This window comes from Paralichthys olivaceus, chromosome 16 (genome assembly GCF_024713975.1).
Source record: "Paralichthys olivaceus isolate ysfri-2021 chromosome 16, ASM2471397v2, whole genome shotgun sequence".
NCBI classification, from domain to species: domain Eukaryota; kingdom Metazoa; phylum Chordata; class Actinopteri; order Pleuronectiformes; family Paralichthyidae; genus Paralichthys; species Paralichthys olivaceus.
The window spans coordinates 16,089,904-16,116,120 of NC_091108.1; the positions used below are offsets into that span (position 1 = coordinate 16,089,904).

Genomic DNA, 26,217 nt, shown 5'->3' on the forward strand with positions numbered 1-26,217 from the left:
AGACAAAAAAGGAAAACACATGATTCAGTGGGAGTGATAAATATACAGTAGCAGTAATCATTTCTGCTGTATCACCCTGTACCCATAGTCATCATCTGTTGGAGCAGGACAGAAAAAGTCTTTGTTTAACGTGACCTCTGTACAATTTTCATGAAAACCCCAATTAAATTATATTACATTCCTATATCTATGTGATTGTGCAGACGTGTGTATAATCATTATGCTCAGCAGTCATGAGCTGAATGAAGTTCTCAATGCTCCTTGGGCTTTTATCCATTGTAGTGGTCAAATGAAACTGGTTCCTCTTTCCCCTGAATGGTAGATACATTAGGTTTTCAGCACAAATGCAGAATTTAGGAGCTAAACCCAAGATACATAGGGATTTAATAGCGTCAGACACTGTGGTACCTGAACAGTGATACAGCAAATAAGGATCAGGCTGGGACTCATTTACTCAGAGTTTTTAGTGTGCAGATACCTCGCAGCCAGACAGGAACTTATAAATGATCACCAGTCTGGTGATTAGTGGAAGACTGGTTTACATGTGCTGATCAACAGACTCGAGATGTCTCACACTCTGCTCCGTACTGATCCGTACATAGAAAAATGTGACACTTCTTGACTTAAGAGGAATGTAACATAACAGACTCTGAGACAACTCATTAGCTCCGTGCAGAGCTTTCTGCAGAGCCGCTCCTCTGCAACAGAATGGATTTTTTTTTAACTTTCACTGGGAATTGGTGATGCATGAAAGGGAATAAAAATTATATTATTGCAAAACGCTGAGTTTTGTCATGATTCAGAATACGAATGTTGAAAAATCCAGATTTCCCAATCTTTTTAAATGCCTCTGGATTTCAAATCAAAGAACCTCTTAATTTTTATCCTCACACAATGTAATATGGAGCCTCCTCACCCCAAGGAGAAAGTCTTGTTTCAGCCACACCTGTTTTAACTCGAGCTAATATTTAAATTATAGACTGCATAAGAATTTAATGTGCATTTAAGAGTCACCCTGAATGTGTGTGTAACAGCAGAGTCCTACCTCGGTACTTCAGGAGAACTTTTCCTGAAAGTGTTTGTAAAAGAAAGTAGAGGAGTGGGAAACTGTTCCTGACCTTGTGAGCTTTGGAAAACCAGATTGTGATCAAAGCTCAAGAGCTAAGCTCTTCACAGAGATGGATATGTTTTAAATGCATAGCCACCGGCCGCTTACACGCACAAACATGCACGAGCACAGACACACACTGTCACACACATACTGTTGGCTGCACACTAATGGAATGACTTGTTTTACACAAACACGCAACAAATTATGACGCTGTCCTGTCTTGCTTGTGCGCACAAGCTGTGCACTGGGAATCTTGTAATCTCATGTAACACCGATCACCAGAGAGGGATGAACAGGAGCAACACACAGAGAGAGAGAGAGAGAGAGAGAGAGAGAGTAAGGTGAAAATGAAAGAAGAGAAGAAAAACAGTGAAGAGTTGAGGCGAGCCCAGGAGAGTGTTGTTATGGAATGGGGGGATTGAGGCAGGGATGACGAGTGCTGCAGGATCATTGATTTTGGAATGGCTGTTTTGTTATTGTTGTGATGCAGATCAGATAGAAGTGTACTGGATAAGACGGGCAGCCCATTAAGAATCACCTGTTGTGTCTCCTTCACGAAGGTCATAGTTGAGGATATTGTTTTCAGCGGCACAGCCTGCACGACGTAATGTGTGCGCCGCTCAGACAAGAGAGCGTCCACAGAGATAACGACAATGGCAGCCGTTTTGTTTGAATAAAGACAAACAGCAGCCTTTCAGGAGGCTTCAGCTTACTGCAGAACATCTGCTCAGCTGTACTGCTGGGAACACCTGGCACACGTACAGCACGCCTGCTCTACTTACAATACTGTTTGAAGTACATTTTCTCCATTTAGCTATAAAAAACAGAGGCAAAGCAGACTTCCTATATTTCCATTTTGACACAACATAGTTCATTTTTCCGCTGTATCTTTCAATTTGTAATGATCCCCAAAGATGTATCACTTCTTTGCATCCACCCAGCAGAAACCTCACTTTAGCATGCAGCACTACAACCTACTTAATCTCAATGGCACATACTGTATATTAGTATTATTGCAGGGTAGAAATGGCAGTAGACTTGCCCCAGAAAAGCCTTTATTAAATTGCCTCATGCAACAGGAAGCTGCTATTGCATTTGAAGGCTTGCAGCTCAATTTACACAGTGCATTGTAAAAAATAAAAAATAGCTTTGTGAATTAAGTTTTGTTCTTGTATTAGCACTAATGTTGTGTCCTACAGCAAAAGCTCATGTATTTGAGGTGTAGACGTACGATGTGATTCCAAATAAGTTTTCAAAATCATTGGCATTGTAACGCTCCCAAAGCCAACTCAACTATAGACTCTAAACTATTTTGAGATGGACAACATGACTGCTGAAAGCCAAAACCTCTTGATCTCAAACTTGTGCCTGGTCGGAACAGGTCGTAAATCCTGCCTCCTCCATGTAACTCGATTGGACATGGCCCAAACTAAAAGGTCAAAGTACAGGTCGCATTTTAGGTTGTTCTTATCACACTGATGTATCTGAGATATTTTGGCTTCATTTTTGTATAGTGGGAGGAAGTGGAGAGAAGTCATCCATCTTTATATCTATTCTATGATCTCACGTCTAGAGACAATTATCAGTGTACCCAGTAAATAACTTTTGTGTTGTGACATTTTGGTCATTTTGGAGGAATGTAGACGAATGTGGATTTGATATTCCTTAATAAGTTAAATATTATGAAAATAGCTTGCTAACCCCTTCACTCATCAGTTTAAGTGGGGCCAACCAAATGTGCTGCATCTCCAGCAAATGTACTGTGCTTTAATGGAGCCATCTGAGTGCTACATGCATGAAAGAAACTGCAGTTAAGAGCTTATTTTTCCAGAGACACTCTCCTGGAGATGCAGCGCTTTTGTTCGTACTGATACGACTGTATATGCAGCAGATGTAGATATATAGTTGTGCTCCTCAAAAAGAGAAAACAAAATCAGGGACGGGGGGCTCTGCGTGTTGTGACAGTGAAGTCAGTCAAGTGTGGGGGTGGATTATTAATAATTTACATATATATTACATACAGTATTTACAACTCCAAGTTGTTTTCTCTGCTTTTTTATAAAACATCTCAGACCCTTCCCACCCTCATTGCATCAAGGTGCATTCAATCCATTGATATACAACATTAATACATAGCAATAAACAGCTTCTGTCATGTGCCTACTCTAAATTGTATTGTGTTGCTGTGCATATGTTCATCTGCTCTGGTTGTGAGAGGGAAGCTCTAAGTCTGCTTATATGTGGGTGGCTGCTGGACTCTTTGATTGACTCCTTTTCACAGTGGGCATTTGGTGGACCCACACTAAAGGATTTCAACCCTCACAGAGTCCATCAATGCCTGTCTGCCATTGTGTTCCCCCTGTCTGACTCCAGTGGGAAGAAGAAGAAGAAACAGTGGGAAAAAAACTGAGAAAAAATTGAGTTTTAAGCTTGAAGCACATAGAAAGGGGGTCTACCTGAGCATGTGCAGGGGTGAGAGAGTGTGCGTGTGAGTGCATTTTGTTCAAATGCAAACAGCAGCTGCTGCAGAAATCTGAGGGTATCTTAATTACACTGTCTTTGCTACAGGCAGATTTTCTAGAACAAGAAATTTAACCTCGGGCAGTGTTACACTTATGCTAATTTACGTCTGCAGTGGGATATGTAAAACCCCCCTCTCAAGGCCTTGTCAGAGCAATTTGCTGTGCCTTAGTTTTCAGGCCAGTTGGGGTCTCTCTGTAAATTTGGTCCGCTGCATAGCATTGTGTCTCGTGTTATCAGAACTGCAAGGAAAGAAGGAGAGATGGGGTAAAGAGAGAGATGTGGCTCTTTCTCCTTGCAGGGTAAAAGGCTAATCCGCCAATTCCCATTGTAGGCCCTTGGTTAGTAGACACACACTGTAATCCAGTATGGCACACATTTCCATATACAGGAGTAGCTGTGCTGTAGGCTTTAATGCATTTGGCTGCCTGTGACTTCGATGGGCAAGGCACTTCTAGCATTTATTCTTAAATCCGGACAGATTATAAGCTAAAAATGAATAATAGACTACTGAGAAGTAATGAGACTAGTCATAAACCTTTCTGAGGGCTTTAACAACTATCTTATTTCTGTCTTGTATTCAGAAACAGGGATGTAATTACATACTTAGGGCTGCCTGCAAGCACTTTCATAGATTCATTTACATAGTCTGAATGCAGAGACATCTCAGAGACCTAAATATCCATGACAAATAGCTCTTGTTATGGATAATAGGCTTCATTTTAACTTATTTATGATTTATCTAAGTTATTCTCTTTTAACCTTAGTGGTATATGTCTTCATTAGCAAGATTGTAATCTTGGACGCTTTTGTCTTCCCAGTACTTTGCCATTGATTAGTTTTTCTCCTTAACGTAACCTGATTTTAGCCTTCACTCTAGAGATTTTCCGATACAATCGTTCCCTTCCTGATACCTGGACTTGTGGTATTGGCCAATACCGAGTACCGATCTGATACCGGTGCACAACAGCACCTTACTCCTTCTGTATGATTTTTACAGTATATATGGACATTTCTGGAAGGACTTTCTTCCTCTTGCTATATATGTGACAGGAGAAGAACGGATAATTAAGCAGCTGTTATCACAAGGGACAGACTCCATTAGTGGCTTATTCCATGGATCGTTCACTGACCTAGTTACACTTGGGAGAAGTAAGATATGAAAAACCTGGAAAGTTATGTACATTTACACCCTTTCATCATTTCAACATCTGGCTCGAGTATGACTCATCTGTACCTTAGATTTTTAGTTTGTGGCTCAGTCCATGTTGGTCCACCCTTGTTGTTAGGTGCAGACATTTGACCATACTTTTGGATCCTGCTGATTTTGGATTATTCCAATTTGTCATGACAGCTGTCGGATTGATGTTATGATTGCTGTTTTTTTGTTCGTCTGTCTGTTAGCAGGATTATCCAAAAAGTACTTAACCGATTTTGTTAAAATTAAAAAAAAAAATAATTTCTTGATTTGAATTTCTCAAGAAATAATGTAGAGATCCTAATAACAAAAACAGACAAATATCTGGTCTATATGTATTTTAGTGTGGATGCAGATTTTGTGGATCAAAAATATGTTTGGGGTGACCTTTATTTAGTTACTGTACAGGAACAAATACTTCTTTCAACTGTTCTACCTCCATTTAATGAGAACAATTTGTTCAACATGTGTACTTAATATATATCTGATTTCAATACATGGAATATGGGGATAAAGTGGCCAATCAGCCTTGGCAGACGTATGTGCTCTTCAAATGCCTGTTTAGTTATAAAGTGGTTAACATTTAAATCAATTAAAGCGCTACTAGTGCTGTCACTGTTTCAGACTTTTTGGACTGTTGTCAGTCAGACCTTAGGAGTGAGTGATGGCTTTTGGTCCTGGAGTCATAACTACTTTTGACAGTTGAATAATGATCAATAAAAGGAGTGTCTCCTGTGTGCCACTAGATTGAAACTGGGACGAGATTGTTCAAGTGGAGGGGAAATCGCTTTGGGATTCTCCTCATTAATTTTTGTTCATCTGTTTCACTCAGCAGGACAGACTCTAAATTCTGAGTCATACTTCATTCCGAAATTGCTGTAAAAGAAGGCTAATGGGTGATTTAGTCTTTTTAACAATGTCCTATGGTTGGATAAAATTGGATATAATGATTAATGTACGGTCACATAAGTATAACAGTACAGTTGTAAGTGCGTGATTGGGCGTAGGCGCATGTAGTTTTGTAGTCAGCTGTATATGCTCATTGTGGATTTTACAATAAACTCACAGCGCTGATTTTTCCTCTAGTGTAGGCTTTCATGTAATGTCTTTGATAACTTCAAAACTAATACTGGAATATGAGGCAAAACAGTTGACATGTTAGAGATCTGGTCTTCAGATATCAGACGGTTGAGCTCTACTTTCAAAATCAATGCTTTCTTTTTTCCAAATATTGTTGAGCGTCAGCCTTTAAGCAAACCTCTGAACCTGCTTGAGCTTTGCCAGTGGAGCTGCCGATGGTAAAATACTGTAATCTGGCTGGAATGTTGCAGGTTTATCATGGTGGAGGAAACAATTTAAACGTGAAGCAAATCATTTCTGAGAAAAGATTTTTCTCGCGCAGTCCAACTTCCCTGAATCGTTAAAGGTGAAAAACAGGGACTCAATACGTCTCCGGGGTAAAGGTCTGGGTGGGCCACTGTGATGACAGATGCAAGACCTCCATCCTCAATAACACACAACACAAAACAGAAGGGTGCAGCCTCTGCAGGATGTCTTTAGTTATGTTCACCAGGATCTTGGTTTGAATCCCAGACTGTGGTGTTTCAGCCCAAGAGGAGGAAGGAGCGTCTATGCTGTTGCATTGATTCATAGTCATTTCCACTGAAACGTCAGGAGAGAATCTGGAGGGAATAGCGATGGTGAATGTGTCAGCACCTTCTCTAAAATCAAGTGTTTCTCTGGTTTCTAGACCAGTGAGACTTTGTCACCAAAAACTCTGGGTCAGGTAACACACTGCAACTGCACACACACATACAACATTCCCATTAGCTTAGATGTTGGAGGCTTCTCGCCTCTGGAGTTTCCCAATGGCTAAGACCAGGCTGGTGTCGAGACAGCTGGGGCTAAGCCATGTCTGAAGAGCACGGTGGTCCTGAGACATTTGAACGGTTGGCACATGCTGCTCTCCCAGCCAGCAGTTCAAATGTGTGTGTGAGACAGCCAAGGGTCTGGAGACGATGGGGGACATATCCGAATGTGAGGCGATGCGGTGGTTTACAGGTTTAGTTCCAGGATAGATTTGAAATGAACGTGGATTTTCAGATTAGCACTAACAAGCGGTTGCTGGTGGCTTGACAAATAAATGTCATGACATAGAGACATCCTTAACGGTTGACTCTATGTAAGCATTGGCCCTGCAAGATCCAAGATGTTATGAAACATGAGGTATTGTTTTGAGTTATGCATAAACTTGAATATGATATTAAAAACCAGTAGTCATGGGTTTCATTATATAATTTAGATAACAGTTCAAAAACACATTTAAGTTTGTAGTATCTCTTTAAAGTCACTGTTTTTAATGGAAAATCTTATCTGTATTTTGCATTTGATTAAAAATCATTTGTTCATTAAAATCTATCAAAAACTTTGAGCTTTTTATCTATACCATGAGAAGCTTGTCCATCTGTTTAGCAGGATTAGTTTTGATAGGAAGTTTCCTGTTTTGATAAAAGTAGGATTTAGCATTAATAGATTCCTTCACCAGCTCCAGCTGTGGAAAAGTACACACTGTCTGACCCTTGCCAAAGATTTGGAAACAGCAGCAGAGGCTGGTTCCTGCAGACACTCGCTATTAAAACCATGCCTTGTTTCTGTCACTGCCTGCCATAATTAGATTCCTCTGCCAAACTGCTTTATTTCTTTCCAAGCATGAGTTTCTCAATGAAATGCTCAGTAATTACTTGGCTCTTCATCACGGCTGCTCATAATTTTCAAGGCACGACAGTCCTCGCGGAACAATCACACACACATTGCCCTACACATTCTCAGCAACTCATACAAACAAGCGTCACTTTCAAGGCTTGGAGCGAGGCAGGTGTATCCCTGCCGTCGCTACCTGCTGCTCCTCCACAGACTGGTTGTGCAGTCCCTCCACCACTGCACCATCCTCCTGTGTGGCTCCTGCTGTCTTGTTTTAAAGCCATTTCTCTTGAAGTCTTACCTTCCATTTCTCAGAGATAAATGTCCGCTGTGCTGTTGTGACACCCCTGCGGATTGACTTGGCTCCCTGAGGAATCATTAGCTCGCAACGCTGGCATTTTTACCAAGAACTCACCAAACAGCAGAACCTTTCTCTTCTAAATAAAACTGTGTAACTCCTCATACAACAATGACTTTCACAATGAGAAGTGAAAGTCCTGGCTGAATCTAGGTTAGATTTCCCAGCAGAAGAGGTTATTAAATAGGATTGGATGAAATTACAGTTAGGTTGCATCACTGGTTTAGAAATACCGTATGTGAGCTGTGTAAAGAAGGAACGGTATATTCTGAAATCCATTCATTCATCTACTAGCAATACCTTCTATTCAATTAGGGTCATAAAGCAAATCTCAAGCCACCTTTTCCACTGATCAAAAACCTACAAACACCCACTAGCACCTGTCTTGTCTGCAATGCGAATGGATGCAATAGTCTTTCCTCCTGTGTCTACAGTAGAACCAGGTTTTGATCGACTCCTGTTCTGATCGTCAGTGATGGAAACATGATGCCAAGATGAACGCGTTAATTTCTTCTTCATATCATTCTAATGCTTTGACAGTCTAGATGTAGACGCTGCATCTTTTCCGACGCAATGTTATGAAGCACATTAATATCTGGGCGTTGGTGCAGGTATTGTTTGTGTTTAGAATTAGAATTAAGAATTAGAAAGCTTAATTGTCATTGCACAAAATAGTACAGTGTAGTGCTGTGTAGCTCCGAAAAATGATACACACTAACACACATTCCGACACAAACATCTGTCCACTTTCATAATTGATAAATAATAAAAAATAAACTTACAGTGGGGAGACTCATTAAAAACTCATTACTCAACTAATTAATTGATTCGGTAATTCAATAACTTTTTTAGGGAGTTTACCCATGTTTAAATAAGCCTGCTTATAGACTACTTGCTCATTTTTGTGTAAAAGAAGAAATATTAGACGAGAGAAGGGGGGTGTACACCCTTTCAAACACGCCTGGCTGTCACAAGGCCAACAGAGACAAACCATTCACACTCACTTTCACACCCACGAGCAAACCTTCATGTAGTATTGTGCTTTATATCTCCTGAATCGTCCTGTTCTCATCTATATTCTCATACTCTGTTGTGAAATATTCATAAATGAGTTATGAATTGTTTATTTCTGTGTGGTCTTATTCTTTGATTCTCTTTGATGTGCCTGATGTCTGCTTGTTGATATGCATCACATTCTACATCAGGACAAAAATGGAAATATTCCATGTACAGCACCTCCATGCATGTCACGTGGCATTTAACCCAGGTGGCTGCACTGTATATGGTGGAATACAACTTGTAAGCTAACATGTAGGTCACTTCATTATCTGACTTCTATCATTCAGCAGCTCGAGCATGAGCCACTGCTGTCCAGAACATTTCTGCATCAACCAAACACGTCAGGGATTTATATCTCCCCCAAATGAGTGTGTCTGCTGCTGCTATTATCTATTTTAGTCCCACACAGTAATTCATAATGTACTTATTATTCATGTCCATGCATTTAAACAAAGGCCTTGCTGCATGTGAAAAGAGCATAATACTGCACAATTCCATTATCACCATACTGCATGTGTAGGGTACACATGGCGCTACATTAAGTTTTCTGTCTTTGTGTTCAGAAGCTTGATGGTAAGTCATCACAACTTGGACCTGAAAGACACTATATGAGGAAAAATGTCCCCACATGTCCAGAAAAGTCATTTCTCCCTCTTTCCACACTTGACCAGACTTAATTTAAAGAGTGTTCAGCATGTTTGACTCCACAGTATGCAGAGGCCTGTGAAGCTTTGGCTCACCTCCTCTCTGTACTTTTTGTAAATGTACATTGTGTCGCTGTGTCGATGCCAGGCTGTTTGGACAAAAATGTTGACATATGGCTGCAGATCCACTGTATTTGTGCTTCTCTAAAGCAGCAAGAACAGGAAAAAAGTGAGCGTAGCAGAAGGCCAGACACATGGAGAAGGAGTCATGCTGTGAACGGCAGGGAAGGTGTGTGTGTGTGTACGTGTTTTTACTGTAACTTTCTTTCGTGTAAAGAGTGCTGCACGATACAATTTGTTTTATTCCAGCAGTATTTGTCAGTTTGAGTTCAATGCGCTGTGATATGTGCATTGTAAGTCTGTGTTTGGGTCCACCTACATGCATGCTCCATATGAGCACGCTATGCAGAAGAAGGTGGGCCTTTACTTGAAGCATGAATTAAAAAAAACAATTGAAGAAAAACGCTTGATAAATCAAGAGTTGTTCTGAATGTCTATCTGGCTCAGCTGCATCTTGCTGCCTTCTCATAGACTTGCTGTATAACCACCAGTACCTGTCTGATATTGCTCCAACATACGTCAGACATAAAATGAATATCTATGTGTTTGAGCAAAGCTGAAGCAAAGTAAAAATCACTCTGAGGCTGCTGCCTTACAGGGACAGCTACCTGAAGCTGCCCAGACTCCTCGTTGCTCTGGAGATGTTTGTGCCAACGTGACCTGACAGGGGGAGAGAAAATCTGTCTTTTAGCAGTGTGAGGGCTATAATTAGCACAGTATGTGTCTTTTGATGAGGACACAAGGTCGGAAGAAATGCAGCAGCACGAAGTAGCCTCCTTTAACTAAGGCATTGTGAATGCATTATGGTGCTGATCTGATAGACAGCATTCATGTTGTTTGTTTAATCTTTCTAATATTGAGCAAAGTCATGGCAGGTAAATTGTTGTGCAGACAGGGTGCAGCAATCCAAAACAACTGGAAAGTTAAAAACAGCAAACAAAAGACAACACAACATAAGTTAAGTTAGAAAGAGGACATCACACCTTATCAATTCATAAAACATCAAAACAAACCTCTCAAACAGACCTCAATAACGTGCAGCAGACAGCAATGGAACCTCATACAGCCACGGCAATATGAAGTGCTCAAAGTGCTGCCGATGAAGTGCATCTCTTATCAGTCCCACTCTTTAATTAAATGCCATTTAAAATACTTGACTCGTCAACCTCATGGTTACTTGAAGTGAAGTGGATTTGTAAACATTAAAAAACTTGTTTCACACACATTTAGCAATGGTCGACAACTTGTTACTTTATGTGCAGACCTCGACCCCAAAGTGTCAGGACAAAATATCAGCATTCGTTTCTATCAGCTATGTGGAGACAGTGGATGTTAGCATCTGCTAGTTATGGCCAGTTTTGACTAACAGTTTTCCTACTGTTACAACCCCTATCTGCCCGCTGCTCCTTCCGCCATTTATTTAGAAGAACTTCTCTACTGTCTGCAGGAGAGTGTGTGTGTTTGTATGTAGTCTGTGTGAAAACCGATAATCGTTTCATCCCTAATCCTTACGTTTCAAAACAAAACCCAGATCAGATGTGGGCCACTTCATGCAAGGATGCAGCACTTCTGGCCTTCTTGTGGCCTGAACAAAATGAATGTGAACATAAAGTAGCCCATGTGGTAAAGAAAAAGTTATTTGGGCCACCATTGACAGACATGCAGTAATGTCTTACTTGTGGCCCAGATCTGGCAAACACAAGCAGAGTGACAGTGTGGGCCAAGAACTACCTACAACTACAGAAACCATCCTTATTTGTTAAAAATCTTTAGTTTTCCAAATCTGCTAACATGTAGAAGGTCAAGGTTTATGTATTGCAGTCAGCATCCTGGTGGCGATTGAGACTCTTTGGCTTCACTTTTGAGGAGCAGTCATATTGTCCATCATTATTACAGTTAATGTGGAAAAACTCCAGCTAAGAACAAGAATTAGCTATGGTATAAAACAGAATTACATGTGATTAAGTTTGCAGCCCAGTTAGTTTTTTTCCCATAGGAGGAGAAGCAGGCTGATGTAATACCTTTAGCTTTAACTGTAACATTTGATTTTCTCAATTTGTTCAAAAGGGCAAACCGGTACGACAGGAGGGAGAGAGAGAGAGTGAGAGCTATTGAATCTGTAGATGCCACTACTGTGGATCTATGTATCTTGATCAATACTCCATCAACAAGAGCTGAGTTAGAGCTCAGTCCCATGTGACTTTTTGTCTTCATGTTGGCTACAGTGGTTCATTGCTGTCCACCCAGGTCTGACTGACAGGGCACGAGTGACAGATCAAGGTACAGATAAAGGAATCAACATCAGAAATGATTAACTCACTCTCAGGACACTTCTTCATTCAGCTACATGGACCTTCGAGGTATAGAATAATAATGGATTCATATTATAAATATTAAGTATAATATTAATAAGTAAAAATGTATCAAAGTAGAAAAATTCTGCCTTTTAGCAAACTTCAACACTAATAGTAGGCTAATTAAAATCTATAATCATTTGCAAAAACAATTTCAGGAGCAGCTTGTTGGGGCCTTACTGATGCCATGCTGTATTTTGTATGCCACCATGATATCCCATTAATTTTGGACACTTTAGTCATTTGCATGCCGGCTTAAGCCAACAGGATACATTATGTTTCCTGCTTTGACAACACTCCCCTACTTCACTCTGAGCTAATGAGGCCATTTGTCTTGTGATGCCCAGGAGACTGTGCTTATCACTGCATTACCTATTAAGCTTCTTGTGGCCTCCAAATGGAAAGAGCTGTCATTAATATCCTTCATGGTAAAAAATGAAATATACATTTAGGTGTTTGTGTGTTAGTGTGTGTGTGTGTATGTGCGTGCATGTGTGTGTGCATGTGTACCAGATGACTGAAGGCTGTCTGCTCCTCTTGAATGTCTCTGAATGACTGAGCTCAGTTGTTTACGAGGTGCATCAAGATGTTTATCCAGTAGTCTTGACACTTAAATTATTGATATTCACGTCAAGCTTCCCAGTTAATATTTTTAACCAATAACTTAAATTAAATGTTTTCACCAATTGCTTAAAAAATGCTCTGTTGATGTGGTGCTGAAAATCAACCAACCTGTATTTAGACCATAGACTGTACGTAAAGATGGATGCCACTGCTCCACTTCCTCTCTCCATCAAGAAATGAAGCAGCATATGCGGGTAGACAAAAACCAAAGTTACTGGACAAATTAGCACTTGGACAATGACATACATCAGTACAATAGGAGCTTCCTAAAAGACAGATACCATATCTGAGTAAAATTTATGTTATGTGCTACGCTTCCAATAACATGGTGGTTATAATAACCTATTGTTGTCATGTTTATCTGTATTTGCAGTTGATGGTTGATGCTGAAAATCAATTGAACCTGTGAGTTTGTAAGGCTGCAATTTTACCGGAGGGCTTTTCACTAAATGCTCACATCAGCCTGCCAACATGCTGCTGTGTAGTATGTATAATCTTCACCATCTTCTCCATCTCATTCTGGTGTATTAGCATGCTAACATTTGCTAATTAGCATTAATTGATCAATTAGCAGATAAAGCGTTGTGAGGGTTAGAGGAGCTATTTTGGTTGCTGCATGGTTCCAGATGATACTCCCATCCATGATTCCCATAGACAGTGTCATGTGACTCAAAGCTTGGGCATGAAACTCAACTCATCAGTATTAAAGATTAAAAATGTATGTGGTTCTTTGATAAAGAATCATGGGATAAATTAACTGTGACTCCTTGGCTACATTTCAGAAATAAATATCCTATCGACAAGCTTGAAACTTCAGATTTATTTTAATTTTGAAAAAAAAACCAAAACAAATAAAATGATTCCTATGTTGAAATACAAAATGCTGAAAAAAATTCCAGACCAGAGTGGTGGACTAACTAACCAACCAACAAACCCAACCAACAACCCATACCAAACCAATATTACCAACCTAACCAACCAATCAAGCAACCTACAAAAACTAACCAACCATTGATCCACCGAAAGTCTGACATTACTGTCCTATGAGCCATGATGCTAACTTGGCTAATAATGTAAAAAGGTACTAAGCTGGAAGGTTTAAGTCAAACTTTACACTCTGACACACCTGAAGCTGCAGAGGAAAACACATCAGCCACATCAGCAGTGAGCCACACTGACATCTGTCTTTCACGTGAAGCTCATCACCTCAATTTAACACCAAACTCATAATGCATGTACAATGCCATGCTCATCCACATGACTGGAGTTTAAGAAAGATGAAAAGGAGTAGAAGCAGTGAAACGCTTATGCATCGGCCCCACAGGAGAAGGCTCCAGGTGGGGTTGTCGGAGCGTGGAGCTCCTTCCCACTGAACCTCCTCCAGGAGACATAACATGGCTCGGTGAGCTCCCCTGTGCAGGGCCCTCTATCTATCTGTGTCACATCCCGTTTGTAATGTTCACCATAGGCGACACTCACACAAAAATCAGAATTGCTATTGCTTTCGTTTTTCTTACATTTTTCCCAGACGTAGGCTGCTTGAGCTGTGTCTCTCTAAAAGCCTGCAATATAAGAGACTGTGTACTATGCTGTATGTGTGTGTGAGAGGGTTTACATGTGAGCCGTGCATGTCCTCCAGATTAATGTTCAGTAAGTGATATCCGCCTACAGAACAGTAATATTGCCTGTTTTTATTCAGTGTCACACTCACACACTCATAAAGCATTATTACTGTGTGTGTCATTCTCCATCTCTGCTGCTATTACTCACTTGCGTTATGTCTCGTCTTTCTGTCTGAAGGCTTGCCTTCTTCTCCTCGTTCTCCCGCCACATTCTCCTTCAATGTACCCTCACACTCGCTGACCCAACATTTTAAAACCCCTCCTAATTAAAACTGAAACGTTATTCCAAGCAGATGGCGCGAGATGGCCTGGGTAATTATTGCCAAGCGAACCATGGCCCCTGTAGACCTTGACTGAAACGAGTTGCAAGTTCAGTTGGATTGGGTAAGGAGCTCAGACTCTCAGAGAGACACAGCACAACATTTCCTGCATGACCTGCAGAGGCCACGTACTGGATAAGAGATTTTCAAGGTCTTTGTCAAGCGATCAAAGAATGTCTTACGTCTTCGTCAGCACATTCTGCACCTTAGCCTCTCAGCACTGCCCTCACCTCTCCTTTTGTCCATCTCCTGGGAAGCATATTAACACAATATTAACACTCATGCAGGGATTAACTGTATAGGAATTAAATATTTGTTTTAGGGGTTAAAATGCTCAACTTGAAAAAGAATATTAATGCAAAGATGCATCTTCTTCCAGGATTTATAGGGAAGATCTCATGAATGTAATTAATCTGTTGAAGAAGGTGAGCCTTTATGCCTCGGGGCCTCTCGGTTTGCTGCCCCACCCACCGACATAAGTGATAAAGAGGCTCTGAAAATACTCATGCAAAATACAAATACATATGCCAGAGTTAAATGTGAGCACGCCACTAATGAGTTTATACACTTGAGGGAGGTGCTGGTTAAAAGGATGTCACAATCCTCATTTTATCACCATCCTGCTTCACCTTTAACAAAGGCCCACATTCCAACTCTCTAATGAGGACACGAGTGGCACTTAAGATCCAGAAAAACAACAATCAGAAATGTGTTTTTTGCAGAGGGAGACTTAGACAAGAGGCTGGGTATTACAGAGAAGTAGAGAAACACAGCAAAAAGAAAAGGGTGGGGGGAGGAAGAGACCAACGATTGAAGGAACAAAAGGAGCAGAGGGAATGTTTGTCTCTGGAGTTTAATGGGGTCAGTTCATTATGTTTGGCTGGAAAAGGAGAGAAAGAATGTTCATTTACATTTTTGAACTGAAATCTAACAAGGGTTGGCGATTGTGACTAAAGTCTGAAAACACATTGACTGAAACACATGTCCTATTAGAGCAGCACTCTGAGACATTTCATTTTCTTTGATAGCGCCACGGTGAGCCATTATTGGTTTGACTTTGTTCCTCTGACTCACGGGATAATTGAGAATAGGGCAATTAAACAGGATTTAGAATTAGAAACAAGCAGTTTCTAATCTCGGTGACAGGCTGTCTGCCACCACTGGACTGTTCTAACAAGACTTACAACCACATCCCAGGTGGCTCTTGAGTTACCCATGCTGTAAATATGACGTTTAGATTTCAGTGTGCTTTTATGCATTTTGAATGAGAGCCAAATATCAAGAGGAAGGTTGGAACTGTCAATAAAAAGGTTTGTAGCTGGACACTCATCATAATGCCACTTATGTCCTCTCTTAATTTGAAGGTTTACAATTTGATTAAGCATGTCTGAACAGTCCTGTTTTAAAAAAAAAAAATTAATGAGATGATGTTCAATGAAATATGATAATGTCCATATAGCTATTAAAGATAATAGAAGTGCATGAATCAATTAGAAGGCAGTAATGGACAGGGCCATTGATACAAGAGTAAATAGATTTGTAAAGTCAAATTAAACAGTTTCACACTTAACTTGCAACACATGGTCAGCTGCAACCACAGGACTCTTTTTTACTAATGGATAATTAATCCACTGTCTTGTTCTTAATTAAATTGATGACTTGTTCTAAAAGAAATTGAGGCATCTGTTGACTACATGACCAAATCAGTGATTTCAACCACACTTTATTTATTAGGGGTGCAACAGATCACGGTTCAGATTGGATGGTGGATTTAAGTCATGCATGTAGTGTTTTGCTTCATTGAATCCTAGTCAAGCTGCCTGCGGCGCTATGTGCCTCGTGCTAACTCTGTCTCTCCCTCTCTCACGCTATGTCCATAAAGAATTTACTGCCCACACAGACAGCCAGACATCATAGTTTCAGCTACAGCTGCGTGCGTAGCTGCGAGTGGCATTCAGTGCAGTTCTCACACACACAGGAACTTCCCTTTTACTCTCTATGTCTGTGTAGCTGTCACTTGGGCTCTATTCCATGTGAGAGCGAACGCCATGCAGAATATCTGTGGGAAACACCAGTTGTATACGCCTGTCATTGGTATAGTTAAAGCCCAAATCCTCTCATGTGAAGAAAATGATGCAGAAAATTCTTCCTCTCCTTCAGTAGCCATGTCGTTCACTGTCAACTGCTTTCAGTATGTGCAGTTCACATGGACACACAACTGATTCAACTGCTTCTTTGACTGAGTTAGAACTTTAAAAGATGGAGCAACAGTAAAACTGTCTTTTACTCTAATATGTACACTTTGGCTCTAAGGACATTCTTATGTGTTGAGGAATTTTTGACCATCCTCACACATTACTCTATATGCCTATATATTGATCATATTGTATATTACACTATATCTGTTTAGGAGAATAGTTCCTGTCTAATTCCACTCCCTTCTCTCTCTAAGCAGTACCTAAGGTCAGGTTAGAGATAAAAGACCAACCAACAGTGCATTGTAGTGTCTACACTAAGGGACTTTCTTATCTAACACGGATGCCCCAGACAGAGAAGCACCAACTTCTGCTCCTCTGTGTATTAGACTTATTATTTAGACTTAACTATCCAACAGGATGCGAACACAACTACATGTTACATAGAGAGTGACAGCAATTCTAGCCATTTATGGATGTGCTGTTAGAATGGGTGACGCAAGTAGAGGAAGATATCTGGGGATGCTGTGGGAGACATCTTCAGACTTGGGGGTGACAATTGCTCATGTATCTCTGTTAGTGTTTGCATATTGTTCCACCTTCTGGTCTCCTTGATGCATCAAGTCTACATTAAATTCTTCTGTCATCAGAAGACATCAGCTGCTGCCTGAGTTCTGCTTTCACCAGCTTCCAGAAAACTTCCATAACAATATGGATCACGGATCAACCATGGTCTTATACACTAAAGACTACTAAATCTTTTTAAAGACATAATAAAATGACAGGCCAGTTTTTATTTTCATAATTAAATTATAATTTCCCAGATGTTAAAGTGATACAAGCCTCTGGAAAATGCCTTCCTCTTGGCACAGAGCAAACTCTATGTACTGTCAGCTTGACAACATGAAACCAAGGGAAATACATTAGTCTCTTACAGGAAATGTCCTCCTGATGAAAATATTGAAGAAATTCATCATCTGACTCTTTTATTAGTCCCGGCCATGATTGTAACCATTACTATTACCCTAACCCTTACCATGCCAACAGGTAGGAAGGAATGACTTACACGTGTCAGTGAAATAAATGTAATTTCAATTTTTTCTTAGTTGAATTACTTTTGAATTCGTATCCAACATGCCTGTGAGATGGAAAGTAGGACATCAGAAAAAACTGTATGTTATCCAACGGATGATGCCCCTGATCTATATTGCTTTTTCGAAATTGGTGTGAGCCGAGCACAGCAAAGAAAGACTCATGCTCCTCTTCCCTTCCAGACGTTCAGCTCGGCTTAAGCTCCCCGGACATCTCTAAATGCTATATCTAATTTGAAGCATCAGAGCCAAGATGTGGCCAGCTTAGCAACAGTTGTGGCTGTGTAACAACACCGGGGGGGCTCAGAGGAGGGCTGGCTTGCCAGTGATTTATTAGACCATATTGCCGGTCCTCCTGGAGTAACAGGCTGAGGGAAATGAAAAGCTTTGACCTCTGCTTGCTTTGAGCTCTCTGGCTGGGTTGCTACAGGTGGCGTGTGTGTGTGTGTGTGTGTGTGAACTCAGCTGTTACTTGAACATTTTGATCACTGTCAGGTTTCCTCTCATTGCTTAAACAGTTCTTTTGCTGAGATATCTTTCTACAGTGGTAAACAGGTTTGCGAGGTAAAGGGTTTAACCTCTCTGAGCTTGAGGTGCTCGACAACCAGCATCCATTTTCTCTGCTCTGTGACCGAGAACCTGAAGGAGAGATTAGACTGTTTTTTGGAGACCAGCAGATGGAGGGAGGGAGGAATGGGGAGGCAGACAGGGTGAAGGGGGGGAGGGCATACAGCACAGTAAGTAAGAGTCAAGGAAATATGGAGAGTTTAAATGATTAGCGAGGGATATCAGTGGAGGGGTCTGCAGAGGAATAATGTGAGGGACAAGCCTGATCTTTTTTGATCGTGTTGATTGCTGGGATTCACACATTGTGACCAGTTCACGACATAGCTTCAAGGCTTCTGACGATGTTCATATGCCGTCTTTAACTTCCTTTTCTCACTTCGTTATTCTGTGTGCTTCTCTCTCCCTCTCTGAGCAGCCAGGAAAACCTGTGCCCCTGCAGAGTTCGCCTGTTTAAACGGCCAGTGCGTCCCCGGACGCTGGCGCTGCGACGGGGAACCAGAATGTCCCGACGGCTCTGATGAGGCAGAGGAGACCTGCAGTAAGTGAAAGCATTCAGCTGCACGATTTGATGTTTCTCAATACAGTTTGAGCTTAAGGACAAAGTCTGATGAAGTGAGAAATGAAAAACACTGTAAACAAGCCATTGGTTGGTTTTTTGTTTGTCAGCATTTTGGCGTAGATACTCACTTTCTTTAACATTGAGATTCATGAATCTTGATGGAAATATTCAGGCATATTTTTTTCATCTTCACATTTGGCTAGTTTTCCCCATTTTGTTTTACTGGTATGTGATTTCTAATAGTTTTGTTTAGACTATCACCTACTTTGTCGAATCAAATCAAATCTAAATAAAGAATGCCGGGACAGGACAAAAATTGTCTTATGTAAAATTAAGGTTATTTTTCAATCTTTGCTTTTTTAAAATCTCTTCAGGCTTCAAAAATAATTGGAGGAACATTCGGGTAAATAAATATCACTGCATATGTGATGAAATGCTACTGGATAAGTGGTTCCTAGCAAATGTTGCTTTGCATCAAGTGGTTACGAGCAAGACAAACAAATAAAAGGCGATTTATTTGGTGGTAAAACTGACAGTGAGTACACTCAAACTACAGTTATACTCTAGTTTTGCACAGGGAAAAGTACTGTAGGTCAAAGTTGATTTATCAAGATCTTGCTGGCAGATACTTGAATATAGATTTTCATCTTTCTTCAATCTTAAACCTATGATTTAATGGCTGCAATCAGCTCAGGTTCAGAGCTTTATAGTGGTGTCACTGCATTAACAGATCTCAGCAGTGAAACTGCTGAATACAATGTTGTTTCTAATAGAAACCAGGAACAATCAGGAACTACAACAATCTCAACTGTAGCTCCTTAGAGGCACATTAGAATCTGCTGTTGTAGTCCATCAGTAGAAGTTATGGCTGAATAATTACGTTGGCATTTTGCTTGTAGCATCTGGATATGCAGCTGCACCTTCATGTCAGTTGTTCTAGACCAGATTTAATTTGACTCTCCCAGAAGAGTCAGGTTCAGGTTGCTAATTTCCCTTGTTATCTCTTCTCTGGCGGCAGTTCAGCCACCTCGCCTGCCTCCGCTAGCCCACACTTCAATACTCAATGATGTCTGATGGTGAGTGCAAGAAATACCTTGATTGCTTCTCTGCCAAGCTGTTAAAGCCGAGCGTCTCTGGCTGGCTCTCTTATTGCCAGTGCCAGTCGAGCACACCCACACACAGGCCCTGGTGGGGCTTAGGCAAGTTGATGTTTCCTCAACATGCAGGGACCAATGAGTGGGAGGATTGAACTACTTATTAATTGTTTTCTTTCTTTCTTTCTTTCTAAAATGCTCATATCTCTTCCTCCCCTGGCTGCCGTCTTCTCCCATGGGGTTATTCGTATATCAGACAGAGCTCAAAGCATCGCACAGAAATACAGTTGCTGAAAACTGTTTAGCTGAACATGTGTTTCAACCTTCGGTTTTCATCTGACAAACGCTGATAACACAATATCTGGTATCATACACCACTCTGGGAGTTTAAGATTTTAAATGTAGCGAGATGTTCTGCTCAAATGAACAGAGAAATGCAACAGATGGTTAGATTTCGACTCTGAGACCTGAGTTTGACTTTCAAAGTGAATTATGTTTCATATTTAAATGCTGCAGAGATGTATCTGCACCATCGCTCTTGCTGAGACTGTTCCACTCCAGGGAGAAGAGTCGCAGATAACAGGTCCTCATATCTCATCCCTACAAATGTCAGAGCAAATTTTTAAAGTCAGAAATAGATTTGATTTGGAATGGAAAGAATCTGGAAATGTTTTTCTTTGATGATGGTATTGAGGTCCTGCCGTGCTCGACCAATCACAAGTCACTCTCAGCTGTCAATAATGACAGTTTCACCTTCTTACAGCTAAAAACAAGTAATTAAAACCAAACTTGAAAAAAATAACAATTGAACAAACATTCTCATGACAAGAACTACCTTAAATGACAGGAACTGTCTTTTACAACAGGGTTTACGACCCCAGCCAGCCACCAGGGGGAATCAAGAGGGATGTAGGCCAACTTTTTATACAGTCCATGGTCTTGATGAGGGAGATGCTAAACTATTAAATACTGAATTTAAATTTACCAGAAAATATTTCCCCAAATAACCTCTCCAGCACCAAACATGACTTGCAGAGGGACTCACAACTTAGTTCACTAGGAAGATTCAACAATGTTGTGACGCTTGTCAGAGTTTGTAGATATACAGTAATAGAACTTGTTGAATGATAAACCCTGTTTAAGAGCTGTATCTTAGTTCCAGCCACACTGTCCTTTTTTAAACTTTAAACTCCTTTCAAAGTTATGGTGGGAGGGAATTAAAATGTGTCCAGCGCAGCAGGAAATGAATCTTTCAGAGGATATTCATCCCACTTTTGTCACATTTTATTGGCCGTGGATGTGTGGGTCGGTTCGATGAATAATGTAGCATCCCCACCACTGGGCAAAGCTTCTAATGTCACCCCCAGAAAGTTAAGGCTAAGGAGGGAGACATGAAGGGACCTCTGAAGGATAACAAGTTCATATTGGAAATCCAATTAAAGATAAATGAAGGAGGGACTCATCTCTTGGCAACAGACGAAAGAGTGAGAGATCTGGGCTGAGGAGAGATTCATTTATATGGAAATCCCTTATGCATTCACATGATGTAGTGAAAAAATTACACCTTAAACACCAACTCTGAAAAGTGTGGCTGGGGTTTCTGTTCTGCTCTGCAAACAGAAATTCCGCTCACTTCGATGCAGGTTGGGAGAAATATGGTAGCTGGTGTTGTAATGAATTATCATTTTCAGGTTTGATCATTTATTTTCTGCGCTGTTGGCAGGAAACAAACATTGATGTCCTCTTCGTCCTTAGAGGGATAGTTCACCCAAAAAGGAAAATGAACTCATTATCTGCTCACCACTGTGCATATGGAGGGGTGGGTGTCTCAGGGGCAAACAGTGCTTCAGCCATTGAAATAAATGGTGACCACTTCTTCAAAGTAAAAAAACCAGCAGAAAATACACTGTTTACCCCTGAAACCCCACCCTTCCATCGGATGGCTGATGTTGCGTTCAGAAGAGAAGAGTCAGACCGATGCCCAATCCTGAACAGAGGGAGCGTTAATGAGATCCACTTCATCACAGCTGTCTTTCTCTTTGAGTGGATGCAACTGTGCCCTGATCACACTGAGGAGAAAAGAGAAGGAGAGAAAAGACTCAAGGTTGGACATTGTGTGAATATACAGGCAACGGCAACCAACCTACTCTTATCATGTGTCTCATTAACCTCTTTTCACTGGAAAATTCCTTGTCTGTGGCGGCCGCTCGCTAAGATTACACAACCCTAAAGGGAACTGTACATCTGTCAGCGAACACCTCTTCATGTGCTGCATTTTTCACATTAGACTGAAGATGAAAAACACCTCTGACATGAAAATTTAGCATTAACATTTCGCTCAAAACCCCCCAATCCCATGCAACACTTCACTTTGAAATCAAAAGCTATCGAGCTTCACATTTATCAGTTAAACTTTGCTAAAGTGGAGCTTGTTTTGCCACGTTAACGACGAAGCAGAGGGAGGAATTTCACGCAGCCCGCGTCCAATCTTTGACGTGACGCTTTGGCGATGAGCTTGCCTTTATGTAAACGGCAGCAACCGGTGAGTGCACGGCTGTTTTCCACGGGGATAATTACATATAGTGCGGCATATACACCTTAATGCATCATGCTCCAGTTATGCTAAAGCCTGATAAGCTGCGCTGTTGTCTCTCACATGGAGAAAATGCATCTTGTATTCAATTTAATTTGGCCCCCTCCCTACAGCTCTCCTGTACTGTCTGTTAATTCCAGTCTCACATGCACAAAAGTAACAACACACACACACACACATAGTTGAGACACTCAGCTAAGGCACTTTGGACCCGGGTGCTGCAGACATCTGTGCCACAATCATTCTGGCTCACTGCGTGGATTCTCAATTACACGCTGGAGTAGCGTTACACCATCGCATTAAGAATTCAGATTTGGGCCACACTGAGCGAGTTACTTGCGTGCACTGAAAAATGAATGACTCTTCGGAGGAACATGTGAAATGCCAGGGCTCATAGTTTTTGTATCAGATTAATGCGTAATCAAGGAGGAAGTGGGCCACCGCATTCAGCCGTGCAGCAGCTTCTCCGCTCCCCGGCCAGTGCTGTGACATTTCCACGTTGCTCCTGTAGTTGCCCAAATCACGTTTAGTAAGGATGATATAGAGAGAGGTTGAATGTTCGCTACCTGACTCCTCCTGACAAATTTTGCTGAGTGCGGCTCAGTTCTGCTCGTCAGTCTGAGTCCCTGTGAAGTCTTCTCTCAGAGTTGACAAGCGTGAGGTAACTTCACAGTTATTCCTCGTTCATTATATGAGGACATAACCCCCGAAAAAATATGAATTATTCAAAGAGATATTCTTTTTAAATCCACCATATTGTGCCTTTGGTTTGCCCTTCTAAGTGTTGTGTAATTTGCAGTGGGTTATAGATATATCTGTAAAAGGGGTTTGATGAAAATGTTTATAAAGCTATTTGTAGATATTGAGCTTCAAACCCCTTTGAGCTTCTTTCTGGGAGTTATTAAAAGAGCCTCACTTTTTTATGGGAACATTTCCATTGTAAAGATGTTTATGTCACACACACAACACGGTGTGCTACACTGATGTGATGTGGATTGTTAAGTGCACATTTTACATTTTATGCGTACATTTCCTTTAGACTGTTTATGTCAACACTGGTAATTATGTCATTTGTCTGTTGCCGGCCGTCTCTGTCTCCATTATGATATTTGTTTACATGGTAAATTGTTGATGTGTCACAGAAGTAGGTTAAAGATGTTGTAAACTAAAGCTGATGAGAATTCCATCAGTGGTAGAGCCTGAAAGAGCTGCTGCATTGAGGTTAGAACTGTTATTGTTACACTTCACACAGCGTTCATAAGAGGAAACAGGTGCAATTCTCATGCATTGAAATCCATTTGGTTACGCTGCCTGCAAAGAAGTTATCGTTTTGGGATTGTTCTCCCAAAACAAAGTCAGGATGCCGACCTAGCTCAGATTTCAAGTTCAGATTTACCTCAGTAGGGCTATCATTGTTGTAAAAATGACAATGAACTGATAACACTTAAAACTGTCTTTTACAGTAAGTAGTAGTTAAAGCAATAAATCCCAAGAGGCTATGGTTTACAGTGATTTTAGAACAGTTAAGGGGCTGTCAGACCAGAGCTGTCCCTTTTATATCAAAGTATTTACTGAGGTGGAATATAGTTATGCAACAAGGACCATGACTCTCACAAGACGGCAGGACGGCATCTAACAAAATGATCTCGACTACCGTGTCAGGACTTTCTCTCAGATTAAATGGACTACAAATGGACTGTAATTACACAGAACTTCTCCAGTCTTATCGACCACTTAGAGCACTTTACCGTACATTCACACACACATTCAAACATGGCTTGCATAGCGGCTTTTCTCAGTACATTCATATAGTGTCAGGAGCAATTTGGTAGTTTTGATTTTGTTCTAATGCAGATTGAAGGAACCGAGGATTGAACCACCAACCTTCTGGTTAGTGGACGACTCTCTCTACCTTCCTCAGCCACCGCTGTAGATTAATCATTGAGACTTCACCAAAAAATATATATATGACAGGCTCCTTAAGCCAAATAAACTGGCCTGATGTTTTAAATTAGTTTTTGTCAGTGATTTAAACATATTTCGATTATGAGCACATGAAGCAAATTATTATTATTATTATTATTATTTAGGCCTCAAATTTGAGATGCTTGAACCTTTTTTTAATTTTCCCAAATATTTGTTAGTTTATTTTGTTAATTGACAAATCACTTAATTGAAACATTTGAGACGTTAAAGTCTGAACAAAAATTAGACAAATAGTAATGAATTATAATGAGGGGCCTCGTCGTGCCTCAGTGCTGAGTACTCTAGTCTAATAGCTAGAAAGTCATGTACTTAAGTCTACATATTTAGCTTCCATTAACTGGCCCTCGGCAGTTGACTGTGAACGGTTGTCTGTATGTGTTATCCCTGTGATGACTGCACCCATCATCGATGTGTTGCTCAAAATTTTAAACCAAATTCAGGAGGGTCAGCAGCATCAGTTAGTAATAAAGAGATGTTCATGCCACAGTACATTACCTGCTAATGCACTTAGCTTATAAACAACAATTTCCCATCATGCATTTTGCAAACAGCAAGCGTGTTCTTGGCCGCAGCACATGTATAATTCAGAGAGGAGGACACAGCCACGCTAACACGGTTTAATGAAGCAATGAATCAGACTGTGACTCATGTTACTGTGAGTGTTTTGTCCTTTTTTAGATCTGAGGCGGTTGTTACCATTCGGCGCCTGACATGGGCAGGTATAGTTTTTTTACTCACGCATCTGCTTCTCAGACATAAAAGTCTTGCTGTTTGAAAAGAGGGGGAAGGAATTCTAAGAAATAGGTTTTGAAGACTTGAGAATGTTTGTTTTTATACGTGTTTTGTTTAGTGAAAGCAGCGGTAGTGAGTAGTCGGGGCTGGTGGGGAACAAGAGCTGTCACGACCTGATTGTAGGATGAATCACCACTGCACATTATCTATAAGCATTTGAAAGCAGTGAAATGGGCATCAATTAATTAATAGGTCCCTCATCATTACTCCCACGCCATGCTTTAGTTTGTTGTTACATTTTTAATGAAGCTTCACTTCATTATATCTGATCAATTTAACATGTTTTTTTAACACCAAAGTGCTTATTCTGTATCCGTTTATCATCACATGCCTTGCCAACAATTGACAAACGGAAGAGCCTCTCCACTCCGTCACTGAGTGCCTGGTTTTTAGGGTAAAACACGGACGGCTATAACAATGTCGCCCGAAAGTGATAAGCAAAGCTATTACACCCCTGCGCTGAGGAAATTAAGACTGCCTTGGGTCTGGTAAAAAGGTGATGAATTCTGAACGGATATCCTGCCAAAACACCACAGAGGAGATTAATCCTCATTTCTCACTCCGATAGTAAACAACAGCCAGACTGTCAGTTAGTCGGTGAATAATTGTTTTTTTATTAAGTCGCCTCATCCTCATCACTTTTGTCTTTGTGAAATCTGAGATTTTGCTAAACAATAGCTGTCATTAGAGTCATGGAGCTACCACTACTT

General features: G+C 40.7%; 1 protein-coding gene across 3 annotated transcripts in view; it reads left to right on the forward strand.

Moving 5' to 3' along the window:
- LOC109643645 (low-density lipoprotein receptor-related protein 8-like) overlaps window positions 1-26,217 on the forward strand; it is an 82,897-nt gene that overhangs the window by 13,778 nt on the left and 42,902 nt on the right. For all 3 annotated transcript variants that reach the window (XM_069510903.1, XM_069510904.1, XM_069510902.1), the window contains exon 3: window positions 18,899-19,021. In XM_069510903.1, coding sequence (XP_069367004.1) covers window positions 18,899-19,021 — 123 coding nt within the window. The remainder of the gene's footprint in view (window positions 1-18,898; window positions 19,022-26,217) is intronic.